The sequence below is a fragment of the Mobula hypostoma genome, chromosome 29 (genome assembly GCF_963921235.1).
Source record: "Mobula hypostoma chromosome 29, sMobHyp1.1, whole genome shotgun sequence".
Classification (NCBI taxonomy): domain Eukaryota; kingdom Metazoa; phylum Chordata; class Chondrichthyes; order Myliobatiformes; family Myliobatidae; genus Mobula; species Mobula hypostoma.
Window position 1 is genome coordinate 7,856,144 of NC_086125.1, and position 18,930 is coordinate 7,875,073.

Genomic DNA, 18,930 nt, shown 5'->3' on the forward strand with positions numbered 1-18,930 from the left:
TCTCAGGGGGAACGATGAGGCAGAAGTCCAAAATGATTTACTGGGCTGAGGAGAGGAGTACGATGATAGGCAGCTGCACCGGGAAAAGGCTTGGAGTAGAGTTAGGAGACAATGGAAGATGAATGAGACAGAGGCAGAAAAAGAGGGGGAAAATGAGAGGGCAGATAGAGCCAGGTGGGAGGAGGGGAGTGTGAGGTCTGGAGAAAGATACAGCAGGTAGATAAGCAGGAACACAAAGGGCCACCAGTGCTGGTATCTGGTGAGAATGAAGTTGAAAATGGGGTCCATGAGTGGGGAGGTGAATGGCAGATAAAGGATCAGATGGGGAGAGAGGGTGAGTGTATGGGCCAGCTGTGTGTGGGTGGAACAAGGATGGTGAAGAGAATATAGATAGATCATAGGAGTTGATGGACTGGAAGGGGCAGCGAGGGTTGTTGCATTTATGGAAAAGGGAACAACCATGGGGAGAACAGAGGAGGATTGGAAGTAGGGGGCAGAATATATCTACCAGCTTGTACAAGACACATTGGTTCATTGAAGTAACATTTTTGCTGGCTCTTTTTAGAAGAATCAAGTCTGTGCTATTCCTGGATTTCAGCTCAGGGAGATTGAAAAGGACCATGTGGACCTTAAAATGATTACTATCTGTGGTGGCCAGTGCTATCATGTTTGCTGTTGTGTGCTGGGGCAGCAGGCTGAGGGTAGCAGACACCAACAGAATCAACAAACTCATTCGTAAGGCCAGTGATGTTGTGGGGATGGAACTGGACTCTCTCGTGGTGGTGTCTGAAAAGAGGATGCTGTCCAAGTTGCATGCCATCTTGGTCAATGTCTCCCATCCACTACATAATGTACTGGGTGGGCACAGGAGTACATTCAGCTAAAGACTCATTCCACCGAGATGCAACACTGAGCATCATAGGAAGTCATTCCTGCCTGTGGCCATCAGACTTTACAACTCCTCCCTTGGAGGGTCAGACACCCTGAGCCAATAGGCTGGTCCTGGACTTATTTCCTGGCATAATTTACATATTACTATTTAACTATTTATGGTTTTATTACTATTTGATTATTTATGGAGCAACTGTAATGAAAACCAATTTCCCCCCGGATCAATAAAGTATGACTATGACTATCTATAAGGATTGAATTCTAGAGAGAGTGAAGAGAATAAAACCTGACCAGTCCCACTGGCCTGATCCCGGGGAGTTAAAGAAGTGTCTGCAGAGCAAATGGGTGCATTTTCATGAAGTCCCAAAATTATGACTCTGGAACAGCCTCAGTAAACTGAAAAGGTAGAAAATGTAACCTTGCATTCAGTAAGACAGAGAGAGATATATATTTAAGCCAACTGTAGTCAAACTGACATCAGATTTTGCCATTTGCTTGAATCCAGTCTTCAAGATGATTTGAAAGAGCTCAAAGTAAATCAGGGATGTCTTTGATCCAAACTTCATTCCCATTGTTGTGCAGGACAGTTGCAATCTGTGGCTTTCATTGCTGTTCCAGTTGGCAGATGATGCTCCAGTGTCTGTGGGAATCATTGTAACACACAGCTTCAGATTGCACCCCCCCCCCCCCCCGCAAAAGCTGAGCATTCTCGGCAATGAGCAGGTACAGTGGGGCTACGTATTAACATTGCAGTCAGAAGCTTGCCTCAATATGAACGCGATTTGCAGCATCATTAGAATATCTGTCCACAATCAGCATGGTATGCCATTCATATCGAATACTCTTGTCTTCAATACTTGTGCGTTACATTACATTTCCGACATCGTTTCCACAGACTCTCAGCTCACAGCCTTCGGCGTCTGCATTTCTTGATCAGTGTCAGAGCGAGTGGAATTCCAACAATTCCCAAAAGTAGAACTACCGGAATTATCCATGCTACTGACCCGGGTGAATCTATAAAACAATCACAAAGGCAGTTATACAAGATTGACAATTGCAAGCAAACACATTCATTATAAAGCTATTGATCATTTTTATAAACACACATTTTCCTCTGCTTTCTCACACTTCCCACTCAATTCTCGCGCCTTATATTCATTTCCATATCTTCATGTTCAAATGCTCTACGTAATGAATTTCACAAAATCCTACTGAGTTTTACGGCTAATAGAATTTTGAAGAGTATCTGTTGTCAGAAATTCCGAAATCAATATGTATACTGAAAGAACCCAGAAACAACAAGACCATGATGAGTATATGAGAGGTAACTATTATGTTTGGTAATTACAAAACGTTAAACAAATTCAAAGGAAGACATAGGAGTCTGAAATGTGGGTGCAAGTTTGAGTTTACTTTGAAGCGAGAGCTGCATTTGTCACGTGGTAGCGCGATGACGTATGCAATTAATATATTGTAACATATAATCTGTAATTAATTGTTTAAATGAAGAATACATAAACAATATCTATACAAGATTACTCAAATGTTATTGAAATATTAAATACATGATACTCCTCCCTGCTTGGTGATAAACTCCAAATCAATATAGAATGCATTTAACTATATACAGAATATCCTGTATAATACAACTACTATATACAGACATCTACAGCATAGTAAATTTTTTGAATAGTCCCATTCAGGCCCAAAGATGTAATTGCTATGGAGGCTTTCTTACTCTTGCAGAATAAGACATTTACTAACAAGTGAGATATCATTCTGCTTCACAGGTGAGACTTGTGGCTGTGAAAACCATCTCAGGTTCTGGGGCCCCCTCCATGGTGATTGTGGGATTTGATTTGGAGACTGCAGGATCCTCCTTCCTCATTTAGTTCACTGAGGTATGCTCTTATTAATCCTTCTATTACCCCCTTAAGGATCGGATCTCGCCTCGTGGTTTCCTCATCCACAACATCTTCTGATGAATCCTCTGTTTTCCTATTTCCATTGACTCCTTTCTTTCTGGCCTTCCCTTCATCCAGCTGGGCTTTGGTCTTTGCATCTACTTCCACAAACAGCTCTTTGTCTCCCACTTGAAATTCATGCAATAACCTTAATGGACACTGTGTAGATTCTTGTTCTTTATACTCATAAAAGCTGAATACTTGCAACTTCCCTGAAGCTCTTTGAACTCTTTCAGCTTAAAACCAAGCCATGTTTTGCAATTAACTTCCTGATTAAATATCAGAAGCTTTCCCAGACATGTCGTCGACAAAAACTGTCATAGTTGGACCACAGTTTTCACCACTTCTATGATTCCTCTGAGCAGCATGGTCCTTCCTTGGTCCAATTTGCTTTCCAGCCAGAGGCACAGAGTTCGGCACCAACACCTGTTTCTCCTTTGTTGGACAGTGGTTCATGGTGTTCAGCATGGAGACAGCTGTGGCATCATCCAGTCCCTTTCTCATTTCACTTTTGGATGGCTTCTTTGCATGAGAATAGTGGATGGATCTCCAATCAAGTTGTAGTTGTCTCAGCCAATCACATCCCCACAATGCTGATCCTCTTGTTATTACCACATACAAGTTCAATGTGCCCTGTTGGTTGTTGCGTTTCACTGTTACGGATGTCATTCCCATAGGAGTTATATTTTCTCCGGTATAAGTTCTTAGTTGGATATCTGCAGGCTTCAGTTCAGTATCTTTGAATTAATATTCAAACTCATTTTGTAGAATGAGTGAAACAGCTGAGCTAGCATCCAGTTCCATTTAAATGTATTTGCCGTTCCCTCTGGAGTACACCATATTGCTTGTCTATTGTTAACTTTCACACTGTAAATCTCAAGGCTACAGACCCAAGTCACTGCCATTTTTATCAGATTTTTGAAGGAATTTTTGAAGATTTTTAAAGGAGTTTATTCCTTCATGGATCTGTTTCAAGAAGGCCAATTGATGTCTTTTGAGAAATTAGTAATTAATAATTAAATATTCTCTCTCGTACTCACATTTCTTGCAATATCTTCAGGTCAGACATTTCTTACAAGAATATTTAAGTAATTTTCCATATATACAAGATTCTGACCTGTTAGACATTATTTTAAAAATGAATCCTTTAGTGAAAGGTTTTATTGGGAAAATTTATAATTTACTATTACAACAGTACAATTATCCTTCACTTAAGATGAAGCAAGATTGGGAAAGAGAGCTTAACATGACCTTGATAACAGAGGATTGGTTGCGAATTTTGAAGTTGGTCAACTCTTCTTCGATTTGTGCCAGTCACTCTCTAATTCAATTTAAAATTGTACATCGGTACTATTTGACAAAGGAGAGACTGTCTAAAATATTTCCTAATGTTGATAATCAGTGTGATAGATGTAAAACTGAGACAGCTACATTGACACATATTTTGGTCGTGTTCTGTATTGAAACAGTTTTGGAAATTTTCTCTACAATTTCTAAAGCGTTAAAAATTAATTTACAACCTAATAAATCAACAGTTTTGTTCGGTATAATCCCTCAGTATATTCATGGTATTTCTATATCAGACCAACATGTAATTGCATTTGTCACTTTATTAGCCAGAAGGGCTATTTTATTGAAATGGAAAGATGTATCTGCTCCCACTTTGATACAATGGTTCTCTCAGGTGATGTTATGTCTTAGTTTGGAGAAAATTAGAAGTTGAACTTTTGATCCTCGATTTGACTTTGAGAAAAGGTGGGGTTCTTTTGCCCGCTACTATCATTTGATTTGAGTTAATTAAGATGGTTCCCTTCTGATTCTAGTGTAAATGGATTTGGTTGGCGGATTGATGTTTTTCGTTTATGGAAGTTTGTATGGTGTATAGCTCCGGGGTTGTGCTCCCAATGGGTTTTTTTCTGTGTTTTTTTTTGTTAGTAGGGTTTTTTTGTTTTAGTTAGTAGGGGTTCTTTTTTCCTTCTTTCTTTCTCCCCCCAAAAAATTAGTTTTAACATTGTTTTTCTTCTTATTATTGATATATTGTTTAGCTTTGTTAATCAGTTATTTGATAACTTAATTCTTATTGTACATATTGATATGTTGACTAGATTACTTTAATGTATTTTTTGTTGATTTTCAATAATAATTAATAAAAAGATTTTTAAAATTGAAATGAAATGAGATTTTTGATCAACAGCATACAGATTGGTGTTCTATTTCAAAGTGCAACTTCTCTTTTTGATCTTTGTCTTTCCCCGTGCAGTCGATTTATTTATGTCTACACAACAGGTTCTTTGTATGCGATCTACTTTGTTGCATTTTCTGCAAGTTTCTCCTTTAAATCTGGATTTGTTTGGTCTGCACGAGCCCCTGCCACAACAGTAACAAAATTTGTTGTCCAGGCTGGTTTCTGTTTACATGCTGCAAATACATTCCCGCTCACTTTCATTCCTGACTTCAACTCATTTGCATCAGTCTGCTGTTTCCATTGAAACAGCAATTTAGACTGCTCCTTTAAATTAAAGTAGTGCTTCAGTTAGCAGCAGCTTTTGGATGCCTTCTTTTAAGATTCCACAAACTAAATGATCTCTCAGTGCATCATTGCCCATTACAAAACTAACAATATTCAGACAATCTCCTCAGTTCAGCCACATACGCTGAAAAGGACTCCTTGTTTTTGATTCCACTCTAAAGCGTTCTGCAATCAACAGTGGCTTCGGTTCCAAATGTTCCCGCATTACTTTGACAATATCAGCAAAGCTAATTTTGGATGGCTTAGTTGGAGCATTCAAACTTCAAAGTAAACTTCAAAGTGATGCAGGGTGACTTGGATAGGTTGGGTGAATGGGCAAATTCATGGCAGATGCAACTTAATGTGGATAAATGTGAAGTTATCCACTTTGGTGGCAAAAATAAGAAAACAGATTATTATCTGAATGGTGGCCGATTAGGAAAAGGGGAGGTGCAACGAGACCTGGGTGTCATTATACACCAGTCATTGAAAGTGGGCATGCAGGTACAGCAGGCGATGAAAAAGGTGAATGGTATGCTGGCATTTATAGCGAGAGGATTCGAGTACAGGAGCAGGGAGGTACTACTGCAGTTGTACAAGGCCTTGGTGAGACCACACCTGGAGTATTGTGTGCAGTTTTGGTCCCCTAATCTGAGGAAAGACATCTTTGCCATAGAGGGAGTACAAAGAAGGTTCACCAGATTGATTCCTGGGATGGCAGGACTTTCATATGAAGAAAGACTGGATGAACTGGGCTTGTACTCGTTGGAATTTAGAAGATTGAGGGGGGATCTGATTGAAACGTATAAGATCCTAAAGGGATTGGACAGGATAGATGCAGGAAGATTGTTCCCGATGTTGGGGAAGTCCAGAACGAGGGGCCACAGTTTGAGGATAGAGGGGAAGCCTTTTAGGACTGAGATTAGGAAAAACTTCTTCACACAGAGAGTGGTGAATCTGCGGAATTCTCTGCCACAGGAAACTGTTGAGGCCAGTTCATTGGCTATATTTAAGAGGGAGTTAGATATGGCCCTTGTGGCTACAGGGGTCAGGGGGTATGGAGGGAAGGCTGGGGTGGGTTTCTGAGTTGGATGATCAGCCATGATCATAATAAATGGCGGTGCAGGCTCGAAGGGCCGAATGGCCTACTCCTGCACCTATTTTCTATGTTTCTATGTAAACTGTATGCCTTTACACCCCATGCACTCAGGGCGTATCTATGGAAAATAGCGCCTATGGCAAGCACTGAAATTGCACCCCTGTCCAAACATCTGACACCCATCTCTTAGATAACTTTACCATAATATCAGCTCAAAAATACAAGTCAAGCTCATTATTTTTTTAATTAAATTATGGCACTTTATGAAAATTATAATTGCACCTTCCCTGCTTTCACTGATGCAAATTGGTCTATGATGTGATCAAAGTCAGTTTTTTCAGTTTCTTCTCTTTCTACACTCAGCAGAGCGAGATCACAGAGTGTCTTGACCCATGGAGGCTCTCAAATACGGAAGTATTAGTTTTAACTTGCTGAATGATCTCTCTCAGCTGGCGATGGAAACTGCGATGGCTAGCATGATCTGAATAGCAATGCAAAGATTGGGGAAGATACTCTCATCTCCATACTGAACAATAAATTCAAGCTCTTCAGGTCTTGATATTTTCATGTTGATCTGCCTTGATAGCAACATTCTGCAATCCAAAATTTCTTCATACAGCTGCTGTCCATCAACATCAGAGCTGTACAATTCGCCCAAATTTTCACACTTCTTCTTTAGGTCATTACTGTCGGTGTCGTAACACAGTCCCTCCACATCGAGAAGGAACCCAAACTTGGCGTCAGTGTCGTGCAAATGAGCAAACCTTTCATCCATTTCTCTGTGAAGACGGTCGAGTGTTCCCTTCATGACTCTTCCCATTTCCTCCTTAGCTGTTAACCCAGCGTCTCTCGAGTTCTCATCAGCCATTCGTTTCTTTCGTCTCTGACGTCTTTCAACATCAATATTCTATTCTTGACAGAGACCAACTCCTTCTTCGAGTGACTCGCTGACCAACACACTAAAAATGATCTTGGAGGGCTGTCAAATCCAGGGCAGCATCGTGGAAGTTCATGCTAGGATCCTGCAGCCTCTTTTGAATACGGTCAATGCGAATGAGTACTTTGTTCCAAAATCCTAGCAAAATCAGAAAATCGTAACTCAACATGCGGTTGTACAGCTGCCTTGCATCACTTCTTGTGTCACTGGTCTCGTTTGCATTGTCTGTTATGTCCTGGAGAACTTGAAGTATCTCCTCAAGGTACTTGTTGACGGGCTTCACTGCTTCTGTCCTTGCACTCCACCTGGTTTCGGACTCCGACTTAACAGCCACAGGCACGGCGTTTTTGAGTTTTTCTCAGCACCATGTTGAATGAGAGAAAAACATGTAGAGAGCTACAATGGTTCAAAAAAAAAACGTGACCATCACTGTATCCTGCTTGGCTGCATGTACACCCACCAAGTTGAGTGAGTGATTGTCGCAATTCACAAACACTGCCAGGTTGTTTTTCTCACTTATTCTTTGATGAACACCACTTCTGTGTCCAGCCATCACAGCAGCGTTGTCATAGCACTGTGACCAACAATCTTGGAGCTCCATTTCATCCTTCTCTAGCTCTTTCAAGATGTCTTCAACCAAGCTCTTAGCATCCTTCTGGCTTATCTGGATAAAACCAAGGAAGGACTCTCTAAATCAAACTGTTTTCCTCTCAAAATCAACTTCCACATATTTCACTACTTCTGACATCTGCTCACGGTGTGCTTGATTGGGAGTTGAGTCAAACATGAGATCATAGTACAAATGCTTTACGAATGCTTCTCAGCAAACTCTGGTGAACAGTGGATGCCATCATGTGGATGAATTCATTCTAGAATCCCGGTGAAAAATAAGACATGGATCCAGGATGACTTTCCAAATGAATGAGGTGTTCTTTTATGACAGGGTCAAAGATGGCCAGTAGTTTCAGTAAGCCAAGGAAATTTCCCACATTGGAGTCATCATCTAGCTGAAGTGACTCCCTGTGTCCTCGCAAAGCCAGGTTCTGAGTCGCAAGGAATTTTATGCAGTGAAGGATTCTCATCAAGATATCACGCCATTTCTGCTTTTCCTTCTCAATCTGTGACTGAAATACGGCATCAATAACTCCTGTTTTCAGCTAAATTTCTTTCCACTGTGTGAAGCATTCCCGATGATTCTTGGTATTTTCATGAACACTAATCCTTTCAGGTGCTTTCCACTGGTTGAATCCACTTTCCTGCTCCAATGAGGATTGATGGTCTGACCGGGAATAGAGAAGACAACAGATACAAAATGTAGACTTTTTAAGAAGGGGGAGAGGCCAGCTATGAGCGAGTCACTTCCTCACCACGACCATTTCCCAATTTCCTCTTGAACTAAGTTTTGTTCATTGAGCGGTTATTTGTTGGTAGGAAAGGCCCCTCACTGTTCTGGAAATACTCTGAACCCAGCTTTATTATCTCTGTTCTCAACACGTCAGGCAGAATTGCTTTTCCAGTATCCTTGTCGAACTTCAGAAGTCCAATGTCATGCTGTTCAATCACAATTCAAGGCTTTTTGACACCATCCAGTTCATTAGCTTCAGTGTTGTCAGGTTCAATCTCGTCAGGTAAAATCTCGTCAATAAACTCAACATCACCACCACCATCGTCTTCCCCTCCTGTCATGTCCACGTTCTCTGTGGCAGCCTTACTCTTAATCTCATCATAGTCGGATTTATCTGACTTGACTTCCTCCTCGGCTTGTGATGCATTTGTACTTGATCCACCTTCGGATTCTAACAAACTTGTAGCAGGTGCAGGCGACTCCAATGGAATGCATCGAACTACTTGTTCCGGGCTTTTCAAAGAAGGGCATGAAGAACTTGCTCCACTTCTTGGCTTCCTCCGCCTCCAACTTTCATCTCTTCCATCCTTCAGCTCCACTTTCCTTCTTCATGAAGAAACATTTCATGGTCTTCTTACACAATGCTCTGAAACAAGGCCATCCTGGTGCCTCTCACCCATGATAATCAAGGACAGATCATACATCTGAAGAAAATTCTTTTTTCACTACTCGAGGATGGCTTGTTTGACTTTAATAGAAACTGCTCAGTGGTGCCCCCCTTCAAGTGGCACCCAGGGCACGTGCCATACCTGCCATACCTTAGATACGCCACTGCAAGCACTTAGCAAAATTAGTACTTGTTTCTCATTGCCGATTATATTTGCCTTGATGTCACTGCACGTGTTGGGCTGCGTATTTTTGCTCGCCATCTTTTGTTGTAGTTCGAATGTCTCGCTGCACTTTAACAAGTCAATAGCTGCCTTGTGTTCATTTAAAAAACCTTGTTGCTCATGTTGCGTTTTGTAACTTCAAAACATTAAACTAATTCAAAGGAAAATATTTGAGTCTGAAATGCGGGTCTAACTTTGGGTTTATTTGCAAGCTGGGCGCGCATGTATGGGACCGATGGGATGAGGAGCCTCTCCCCACAGCTGAGTATCACTGCAGGCATGTAACAGGAAATTAGCACTGTGCGGTTGTTTTCACTGTAACTGGAGTTGGCAACCGTGAGGGAAAAGTGCTGGGATGTTGTTGACGGGTCAGAATTGAAGAGTTTCTTTTGTGTCCAAAGTCAGCAGTGAGCCTGTACAACCATTCGCCAAGTATAATTGTCATTCAATCATCCCCGTGAACACAGCCGAATGAAACAGCGTTCCTCCCGGGCCAAGGTGGAAAACACAGTCACACGCAGCGTGTATGATTATGATAGCAGAAAAACATACAATTACAAATATATTAAAAATTGATAATATAGCACAGCAATCACCGAGAGCGAGAAAGAACCGAGGTTCAAATGATTTAAGCGCCGGGCCAAATCGCAAAGGTCGGGTGCACGCTGATTCGAGGTGGTATGGGCCAGGCCTCAGAGCGTACCGAAAAGCCTGAACCTGATGTTTGGACGATTTAAGTGCCGTCCCGAATCAGAAAGATCAGGTACAGGCCGAACTGAGGAGGCAGGGTCCAGGCCCCAGAGTGTACCCAAGAGATCGAACCTAATGTTTGGATAAAGATTTAGGTGTGGGGCCAGATTGAAGCGATCGGGGTGTCGGGACCCGAGGCGAGGGTCGGGCCGGTTCAGCTCGCTACTGGCGATGTTTACTCATCTCTGTGCTGAAACAAGGGTCTGTGGACGGACTCTGTGGACTTCAGTTCAGACTGCTAATTGCTTGCATGTATACACACTTTGATAATGAATGAAATTTGAGCTTTTGAGTATCATAGCCCATTGTTCACTGAAAGCTTGAACCTCACACTTGGCCGTTGATAATTCCTGTAGTTCTATGCTTTCTTCAACACGTATCCAGAATTCTTATTTAAACATTTCTGTTTAAAGAATCATTGATATATACCACAAAGACAAAAAAAAATGAAAATAACTAGCAACAGATAACCTCACTCATCACTACCCGGTGGTACCAGTGTGATGTCACTCACCATGGACAGTGAGAGTGGCTGACTGTCGTTTAACAATGGTGTTGGAGTGATGGTGAAGTGTCAGCTCGGCCTCGCAGGTGAACTGCTGTCCATTCAGCTCTGCTTGTGGATTCACAGTGTGGTAGATAGTCAGCCCAGTACTGGCTGACCTGTTCACTAATATCTCACTTCCCTTCTTCAGTCTGAGTTGAAGTTCCCCTGAGACGTTAAACACACTGCAGATAATAATCACCGGAATACCCTCAGTGGTGATCGCAATGTGGATTTCAGGGTTGGAGAAAGCTGTAACAACAGAAAACATTGTTAGAAACTTTCTCAAAGCAAGTCCTGTGTTCCCTCTGCCTGACCGGACTAACGTAGCTAAAGCTACTGTACGGTCAGCCTGGAACATCACATCCACCCGTCTGTGTGTCATGTGGCTGGATAATTATCAAAATCCCCACACAATTTCCAATATCACAGCCAACATTTATCCCTGACCCCGAACACTGGATTTCTGCAAGTTTTAAAATATTTTTCAGTTGTCTCACTGCAAATTGCTTCTTTATTTCTTTGTGAGCTGTTTGTTTCTTCATTTTGATTGTTCAGTTTCAGCTTTAACTACATAGGAAATTCTGACTGATTTACTTCCTGGCGTAGTGGTAGTTAATAGTCTTATTTCTCTGCCACTCAGTCAGCCACTCCCATGTGGGAGGAGTTCACATACTCCACAAGCAGAAGTTATCAATCACGCTCAGTTGAGTTTCCTGCATGCTGGTGTCCAACTTTATCTTTCACTACACGGAAAATTCTGACTGATTTCCAGTTCTTACTGGGAGCACACACAACATTCAGGAACTCAGCAGGTCAGGCAGCATCTATGGAGAGGAATTGACGTTTTGGGTCAAGACCCCTCATCAAGACTGGTGAGGAAAGGGGGGAAAAATCAGAACAAGGTAGAGGGAGTCCAAGCTGGAAGGTGATAGTGAGAAGTTAGGTGGGGATAAGGCAAGAATCTGGAACATGATAGGTGGAAAATGTTAAAGGTTGAAGGAGGAATCTGGTAGGAGTGGAAAATGGAAAAAGGGGAAGGAGGAAGGGTGTATACAGGGAAGTGATTGGCAGGTGAGGAAGAGAAAGGGTATGAGGTGGATCCAGAAGGGGAAATAGAAAAGGGGAGGGGAAACAAATTACTCGAAGTTGGAGATATCGATGATCATGCCATCAGGTTGGAGGCCACCCGAATGGACTATAAGGAGTTGCTTCTCCAACCCGAGTGTGGCCTCGTGGGAGAATCTGGAAGTTGGACTATCAAGCCGAAAACATGCCTTCTTGCAGTGACAGCACCATGCAATGATCCTCCCTTCCTTTTCCAGTTTATGGGAGGGTTATGCTGGGACAGCCAATGGTGCCAGATGATTGGGAATAATGTGAGGAAACTCAATGATACAGAAACTAGTGTCCTCTGCATGATCCTCTAACCTCATCTGCAAGACCAATGTCGGCTATCAATAGGCTTCAATACGTACATTTAGTGTCAGAGAAGGGCATACTGTACAATAAATTCTTTTTCTTTGCAAACATCACAAAATGCTGCTTCTATGGAAAAGAGTAAACAGTCGATCTCTTAGGCTGAGACCCTTCATCAGGACTGAAGAAAAGAAGATAAGAAGTCAGAGTAAGAAGGCGTGGGAGGGGAAGAATACAAGGTTGTGGGTGATAGGTGTGTCACGAACCCCGTGACGGGAATGAAGAACCAGCAGAGATGGAAAACACTTTGGAGTCCCGTATTGCTATTAACTAATAATATTTATTAGTAACTACGCAATACAGTAAACTAAGTGAAGATAAATTAAACAGGTCAGCAACGATTATATATGAATAAGTATATCAGTAAGTGAGGAAATATATGTATTTGAAAAACCAAGCTTCTTTAAGTCTAGGGGTAAAAAGATACAGTCTTACGATGTTAATTAAAGTTCAGTTCGTGGTATTTAGTTGAATATTGATGGGGGGGGAGAAGAGAGAGGGGGGGAGGGAGGAGGGGGGGAGGACACACACACGGACACAGTATATGACCCCAACAGACTCGCAGATGTGTTGCCTCACCTGGTAGGACTGTTTAATGCCCTGAATGGTAGTGAGGTAGGCAGTGTAGGGGCATGTGGAGCACTTGTTGCCTTGTTCTGCTTGCAAGGATAAGTGCCAGGAGGGAGATCAGTGGTGGTGGTGGGGGGGACGAATGGACAAAGGAGTCATGTAGGGAGCGGTACCCATGGAAAGCAGAAAGCATGTGGGGGGGGGGCGGATCCTGTTGGAAATGGCGGATGTTACGGAGAATTATGTGCTGAACGTGAAGGCTTGTGGGGTGGTAGGTGACAACTAAAGGAACCCTATCCCTGGTGGGGTGGCAGGAAGGTGGCGCGAGGGCAGACATATGTGAAATGGAATAGATGCGGGCGAGGGCAGCGTTGATGGTGGAGGAAGGGAAGCCCCTTTCTTTGAAGGGGGACACCCCTTCGAGTGGGATGAAAAGCCTCATCCTGAGAGCAGATGCCATGGAACTGAGAGAAGGGGATGATATTTTTTCCAAGGGACAGGATGGGAAGAAGTTTTGTCCATGTAGCTGTGAGAATCAATGGATTAAAAGACATTAGTAGATAAGCAGTCTCCAAAGATAGAAACAGATTGAGAAATGGGAGGGAGATGTTGGAAATGGACCAGGTAAATTTGAGGGCAGGGTGGAAGTTGGAGGCAAAGTTGATAAAGTTGACGAGCTCGACAGGGGCGCAGGAAGCAGCAGCAATGCTGTCATCGATGGAGCATAGGAAAAGGGGAGAGTGATACCAGTGCAGGCTTGGAACATAGACTGTTCCACGTAGCCGACAAAAAGGGAGGCATAGCAGGGACCCATGCCAGTGCCCATGGCTACACCTTTGGTTTGAAGGCGCAGAAGGGGAAATTATTGAGAGCGAGGACCGGAGCTGCCAGACGGAGGAAGAGTGGTGGTGGAGGGGAACTGGTTGGGTCTGGTGTTCAGAAAGAAATGGAGAGGCTTTCCTGGTTGGGAGGTGGGGGGAATGGAAGTGTATAGGGACTGGATATCCATAGTGAAAATAAGATGATTGGGACCAGGAAATTTGAACTCATTGAAAAGATCCAGAGCGTGTGAAGTGTCATGGAAATCTGCTGCCAGATCTGCCCAGAACCAAACGGAAGGCCATCCAGGACAATAGCAGGCAGGGGCTGTGTCACGGTGGGGTGCTGGGAATGGACCCAAATGTGAGACACAGACTCTGAAGTACAAGGAACAGGACTTGACTGGAGTAGGGACATGACAGGATACAGACAAGGAGCAGGGACAAGAACGCAGACTTGGGTTAGGGAAAGCGGGACCAGGACTAGGAACCGTGGACTAGGAGACAAGGCTTGGACTCCGAGCCCGAGACTGGACAAGGACCCAGAACCTGGGTCTTGCCTCGGGCTCAGACCCCAGAACCAGGCAAGGACATGACGTGGCTCAAGGACGGGATGTGGCTGGGGTCTAGAGGCCTGAGCTTGGAGACAGGCTGGGGGCTTGGGCTCTTGGAGCTTGGCTGCGGGATCTTCGTCTTGAAATGCGGAGGCTGATAACTCAGAGGCTGGAGCTGAGACCCCGAATGGGAACTAAACATCAACGTAGAGCCAGGACTTATCCTTTGACAAGCCGGGACTCATCTTTAACACGACACTAACATGAGCCAGGACTTATACTAAGACAAGCCAGGACCCAACTTCATCTCCACACCAAGGTGGGACAGGTCCCTCCATCAGGTAATGGTAGAACAGCCAGACTTACCCAACAGAGGCAAGGACAAGGCAAGACAGATAACCCCCCCCCACCGCCCCAACAGGGCAACAGCAAAACAGCCTGACTTACCCTGGAGGCAGGGACAAGAAGAGACAAACACCAAAGAACAACAGACAGTTCCATCTCTGCTCCGGGGAAGCTCCGAGTCTCAGTTCGGCCAGCAACCTCAGCTGGCTGCGGAAACAGCCGGATCCCTACCTAGCTTGGGGTGGCTGGCAGCCACTCAGCTGGCCCGGGAAACAGCCGAATCCATACCGCAAAGACCACGCCAACGAGTGGCAACAAGGCTCCATGAGGCAGTGGTCCTCCAACCAGGCCTAGAGATCACAAATGGTTTGACTAGCCTTCCATCAGCAGGTTGCTCCAAGGGGGACTGACAAGACAAACCAGCAGCCCGCACTGTCTGTCTGCCTGTGTCTTGTTTTACGGCGGTTGGCACCCAGCTTAATGGTGCATTACCGCCACCTTCTGCTCCAGAGTGTGCAATAGACGTACATTCTAAATCCCTTCACCCAATCTCTCTCTCTCTCACTCTCACACACACACACACACACACACACACACACACACACACACACATATACATACCCTAACCTATACTTCATCCTCCCATCTTTGGCCATCCTAGTTCCCTATTCCTGTTTATCAGTCATATCCTATAAAAAACCCCTGTACCCCTTAAGCAAGTTAAAAATACCCTAACCTGTGCTCTCCCACCCATGCCCAGCAACCCTTTTAATGTGAATTCCTGCACCCCCAATTCCCTTAGTTTAATTCTCATCATCTCTCTCTGTATCCCATACTTGCTGCAACTCAGAACTACATGTTCTACTGACTCCTCTTCCTGACATTCCTCACACAATCTTGTCTGGTGTTTCCCTATCATTTTCAATGTTTTGTTTAATGCACAGTGTCCCAGCCTTAACCTAGTCCACACAGTTTCCTCTCTTCTGTTTCCACTAACTACCCTAGTATCTGCAACACTTTTTTTGTATTTGATATAAATGCCTCCCTTTCCCCTCCCTGTCCCATCTTTCTTGCCACATTTGGTTGACTTTTTCCCAGATTACACACTTAACCTCTGCTTTACTGATACTAATGTGCATTTCCACATTTTCTTTCTTTAACACCCTCTTTGCCAACTCATCCACCCTCTCATTCGCCTTCACCCCTACATGTGCTGGAGCCCATAGAAATTTTACCTGACCGCCCTGATTTGCAATGCTTGCAACTAACTGAAGGACTTCATAAAGTACAGCTTGCCGACTGTTTGTGTGAAAAGACCTTAAACTTGCTAGAACTGAGGATGAATCTGAGCATATCAATGCTTTGACTTGTCTGGCTTTCTGCACCCATCGCAACGCAACCAACACTGCCAGCATCTCCACTGTAAACACCCCTAACTTATTAGATGTTCTTCTGCTGATTCTAATTTCTTTTGCTGGTATAGCCACCCCAAACCCTGTCACTCCTGTTTCAGGTTCCTTTGCACCATTCGTATAAATGTGAGTATAATCACTATACTTTTCCATCACATGACAGTTAAATGCATTTACCAAATCAGTTTTATATCTTCCTTTCCTTTTTACCTCTAACAAATGCCAGTCTATGTCGGGTCATACAAGTTTCCAAGGAGCTACAACCGGATAAACTACTAAAGGACTTATCCTTAGATCAAACACTCCACATTCTTTAGCAATATCATTCCCTACCCGACTAAAGGTATCCCTCTGAAACCTCCCATTTTCCCAGCACTCCTGCAACACTCCTTTAGCAGGATGAGAGACATTGTGCCCCTGCAAGTTAGCCCAGTAGTTTGCCATCAGTTGCAAACTTCTTAGTTCCAAAGGCATTATTCCCATTTCTACCTGTAGGACTGACACTGGTGACATTTTAAAAGCCCCATTGCACACTCTCAAAGCCTGAGCCTGAATCACATCCACTTTCCTTATAAGAGACCTAGCTGCTGATCCATATGCTATATTTCCATAGTCCAACACAGATCTCACTAAAGCCACATACATTCTCTTCAACACTGAACAACTTGCTCCCCATTCCCTACCAGTCAAACATCTCATCACATTTATTACTTTTTTACATTTCTCCTCAACTTTCCTGATATGGTCTGCCCATGTTAATCGTGAATCAAATATAACTCCCAGAAATTTAAATGATCCAACCCTTTCTAATTCAATCCCATACATCCTTAACTTCTTCCCTACCTCAGTTCTTTTCCTGGTAAAAAATACAGTTTGAGTTTTTTCTACTGAAAATCTACATCCCCAATCATAACCCCACTCCACCACTTCATCAATTGCTTCTTGTAGTTTCCTGATTATATAGTCCATGTTCCTGCCTCTTTTCCACAAGGCCCCATCATCCGCAAACAGTGACCTACCTATATCCACTGGTATCTTTGTGAAATCATCATTTATCATAATGATGAAAAGTAACGGGCTAATCACACTACCTTGAGGTGTGCCATTTTCCACTATGTACTGTTTTGATAATTCTGATCCAATCCGAGCTTGAATTTTTCTACCAAACAAAAAATCTTTAATCCAATTAAAAACTTTCCCACCAACCCCCATCTTGTGCAGTTTAATTAATAATCCTTCCTTCCACATCATATCATAGGCTTTTTCAATGTCAAAAAACACTGCAACTACCTTATTTATTACTTTATTTGCCTGGGCCTTCCTTATTTCAGTCTCTAACCTTATAACTGAGTCCATGGAATTCCTTCCCTTTCTAAAACCACTCTGATAACTTGCCAGCATTCCCCTCTTCTCAAGCTCATACAACAACCTTTCTGTTATCATCCTTTCCATTATCTTACATATATTTGATGCTAACGCTATTGGTCTGTAGCTAGTGGGTTTTGATGGATCCTTGCCAGGTTTCCTTACTGGAATTACTACTGCTTCTTTCCATGCACTTGGTAATCTTCCCTCCTCCCACACACTGTTATAAAAATGCAGCAACTTCAAGAGCGCTCCTTCTCCTAGATTTTTTAGCATCACAGAGAATATCAGATCTTTCCCTGGGGAGGTTGGTCTCGATCTCTTTATTGCTCTCACCATTTCTGCTAACGTAAATGGATCATCAATTATATCATCTGTTCCTTCCCTCCTGTTTAACACACCTGGGTGTTGACTCATTGTTCTTTCCCTTCTTCTCCAGACAAATTTTCTGAACGGTGTATCTGTACAAATGACTTGGCCATGATCTCAGCCTTATCCCTACTGGAGACTGCCGTTTCCTCCTCAGATATCATTACTGGATATTCCCATTCCCTTCTATCTCCTCCCATCCTCTTAATCATTCCCCATACCTCTCCCACAGGTGTTGTGCTTCCTATTTTGTTGCAAAAGCTCCTCCAACTTGCCCTTTTAGCTTGACGTATAGTTCTTCTCACCACTGCCTGTGCTTTCTTATATTAATATTTATATTAAATGCTGCATATTATGGGTTCTTTTAACCAACCTGAATGCTCTATTTCTGTTTTTTACAGCCTGACAACATTCCTCTGTCCGCTGTGGTACCAGTTTTCTATTCATCCTATTTTTACTCCTAGGTATAGATCCTTCTGCTGCCATAATAATTGCTGAAGTCACCTGGCTGTTTTATTCATCTATATTTCCAGAAATATCAATCTTTGTCAATGCTTCTTCACTCAACTTCTGGAACTTACTCCAGTCTGCTTTTCCAAACACCCACTTTGGGGTTCCGCCATCTCATCTTAATTCAACTCTTTCACCCACTGAACGTAAAACTGGGTAGTGTTCACTGCCTACTGTTGAAGCAGTCCAAACTCCCCAGTTACTAACGGCAGCCAACATATTAGACACTAACATAATATCTAATACTGACTCAGTTCCTGTTGTTATGTCTATCCTTGTGCCTCTACCATCATTCATACACACCAAATCCCTTTCTTCTATCAAATCTTCAATTACCTTTCCATTTGGATCTGTAATCTGATCCCCCCTTATTGTGCTATGAGCATTGAAATTTGCACACCACACTACTTTATGGCTGTTTTGTCCTTGTATCCTTAATAGGCTGTCCAAATCCAACCTTTTACATGGATTGTAGTAGTTAATTATAACCACTCCCTCCCCTCTCTCCCACACTTCCACCACTATGTATTCCTGATCATTTCCTTTTTCCAGTACCGTATATGGTATACCTTGCTTGAT

General features: G+C 43.1%; 1 protein-coding gene across 1 annotated transcript in view; it reads right to left on the minus strand.

The window, feature by feature from the left end:
* Positions 1-1,585: 1,585 nt before the first annotated feature.
* LOC134339270 (vascular cell adhesion protein 1-like) overlaps positions 1,586-18,930 on the minus strand; it is a 65,238-nt gene continuing 47,893 nt past the window's right edge. The window contains exons 7-8 of the mRNA XM_063035644.1: positions 10,900-11,181; positions 1,586-1,905 (exon numbers count right to left, since the gene is read on the minus strand). Of these exons, the coding sequence (XP_062891714.1) occupies positions 1,796-1,905; positions 10,900-11,181 (392 nt within the window). The 3' untranslated portion in view covers positions 1,586-1,795. The remainder of the gene's footprint in view (positions 1,906-10,899; positions 11,182-18,930) is intronic.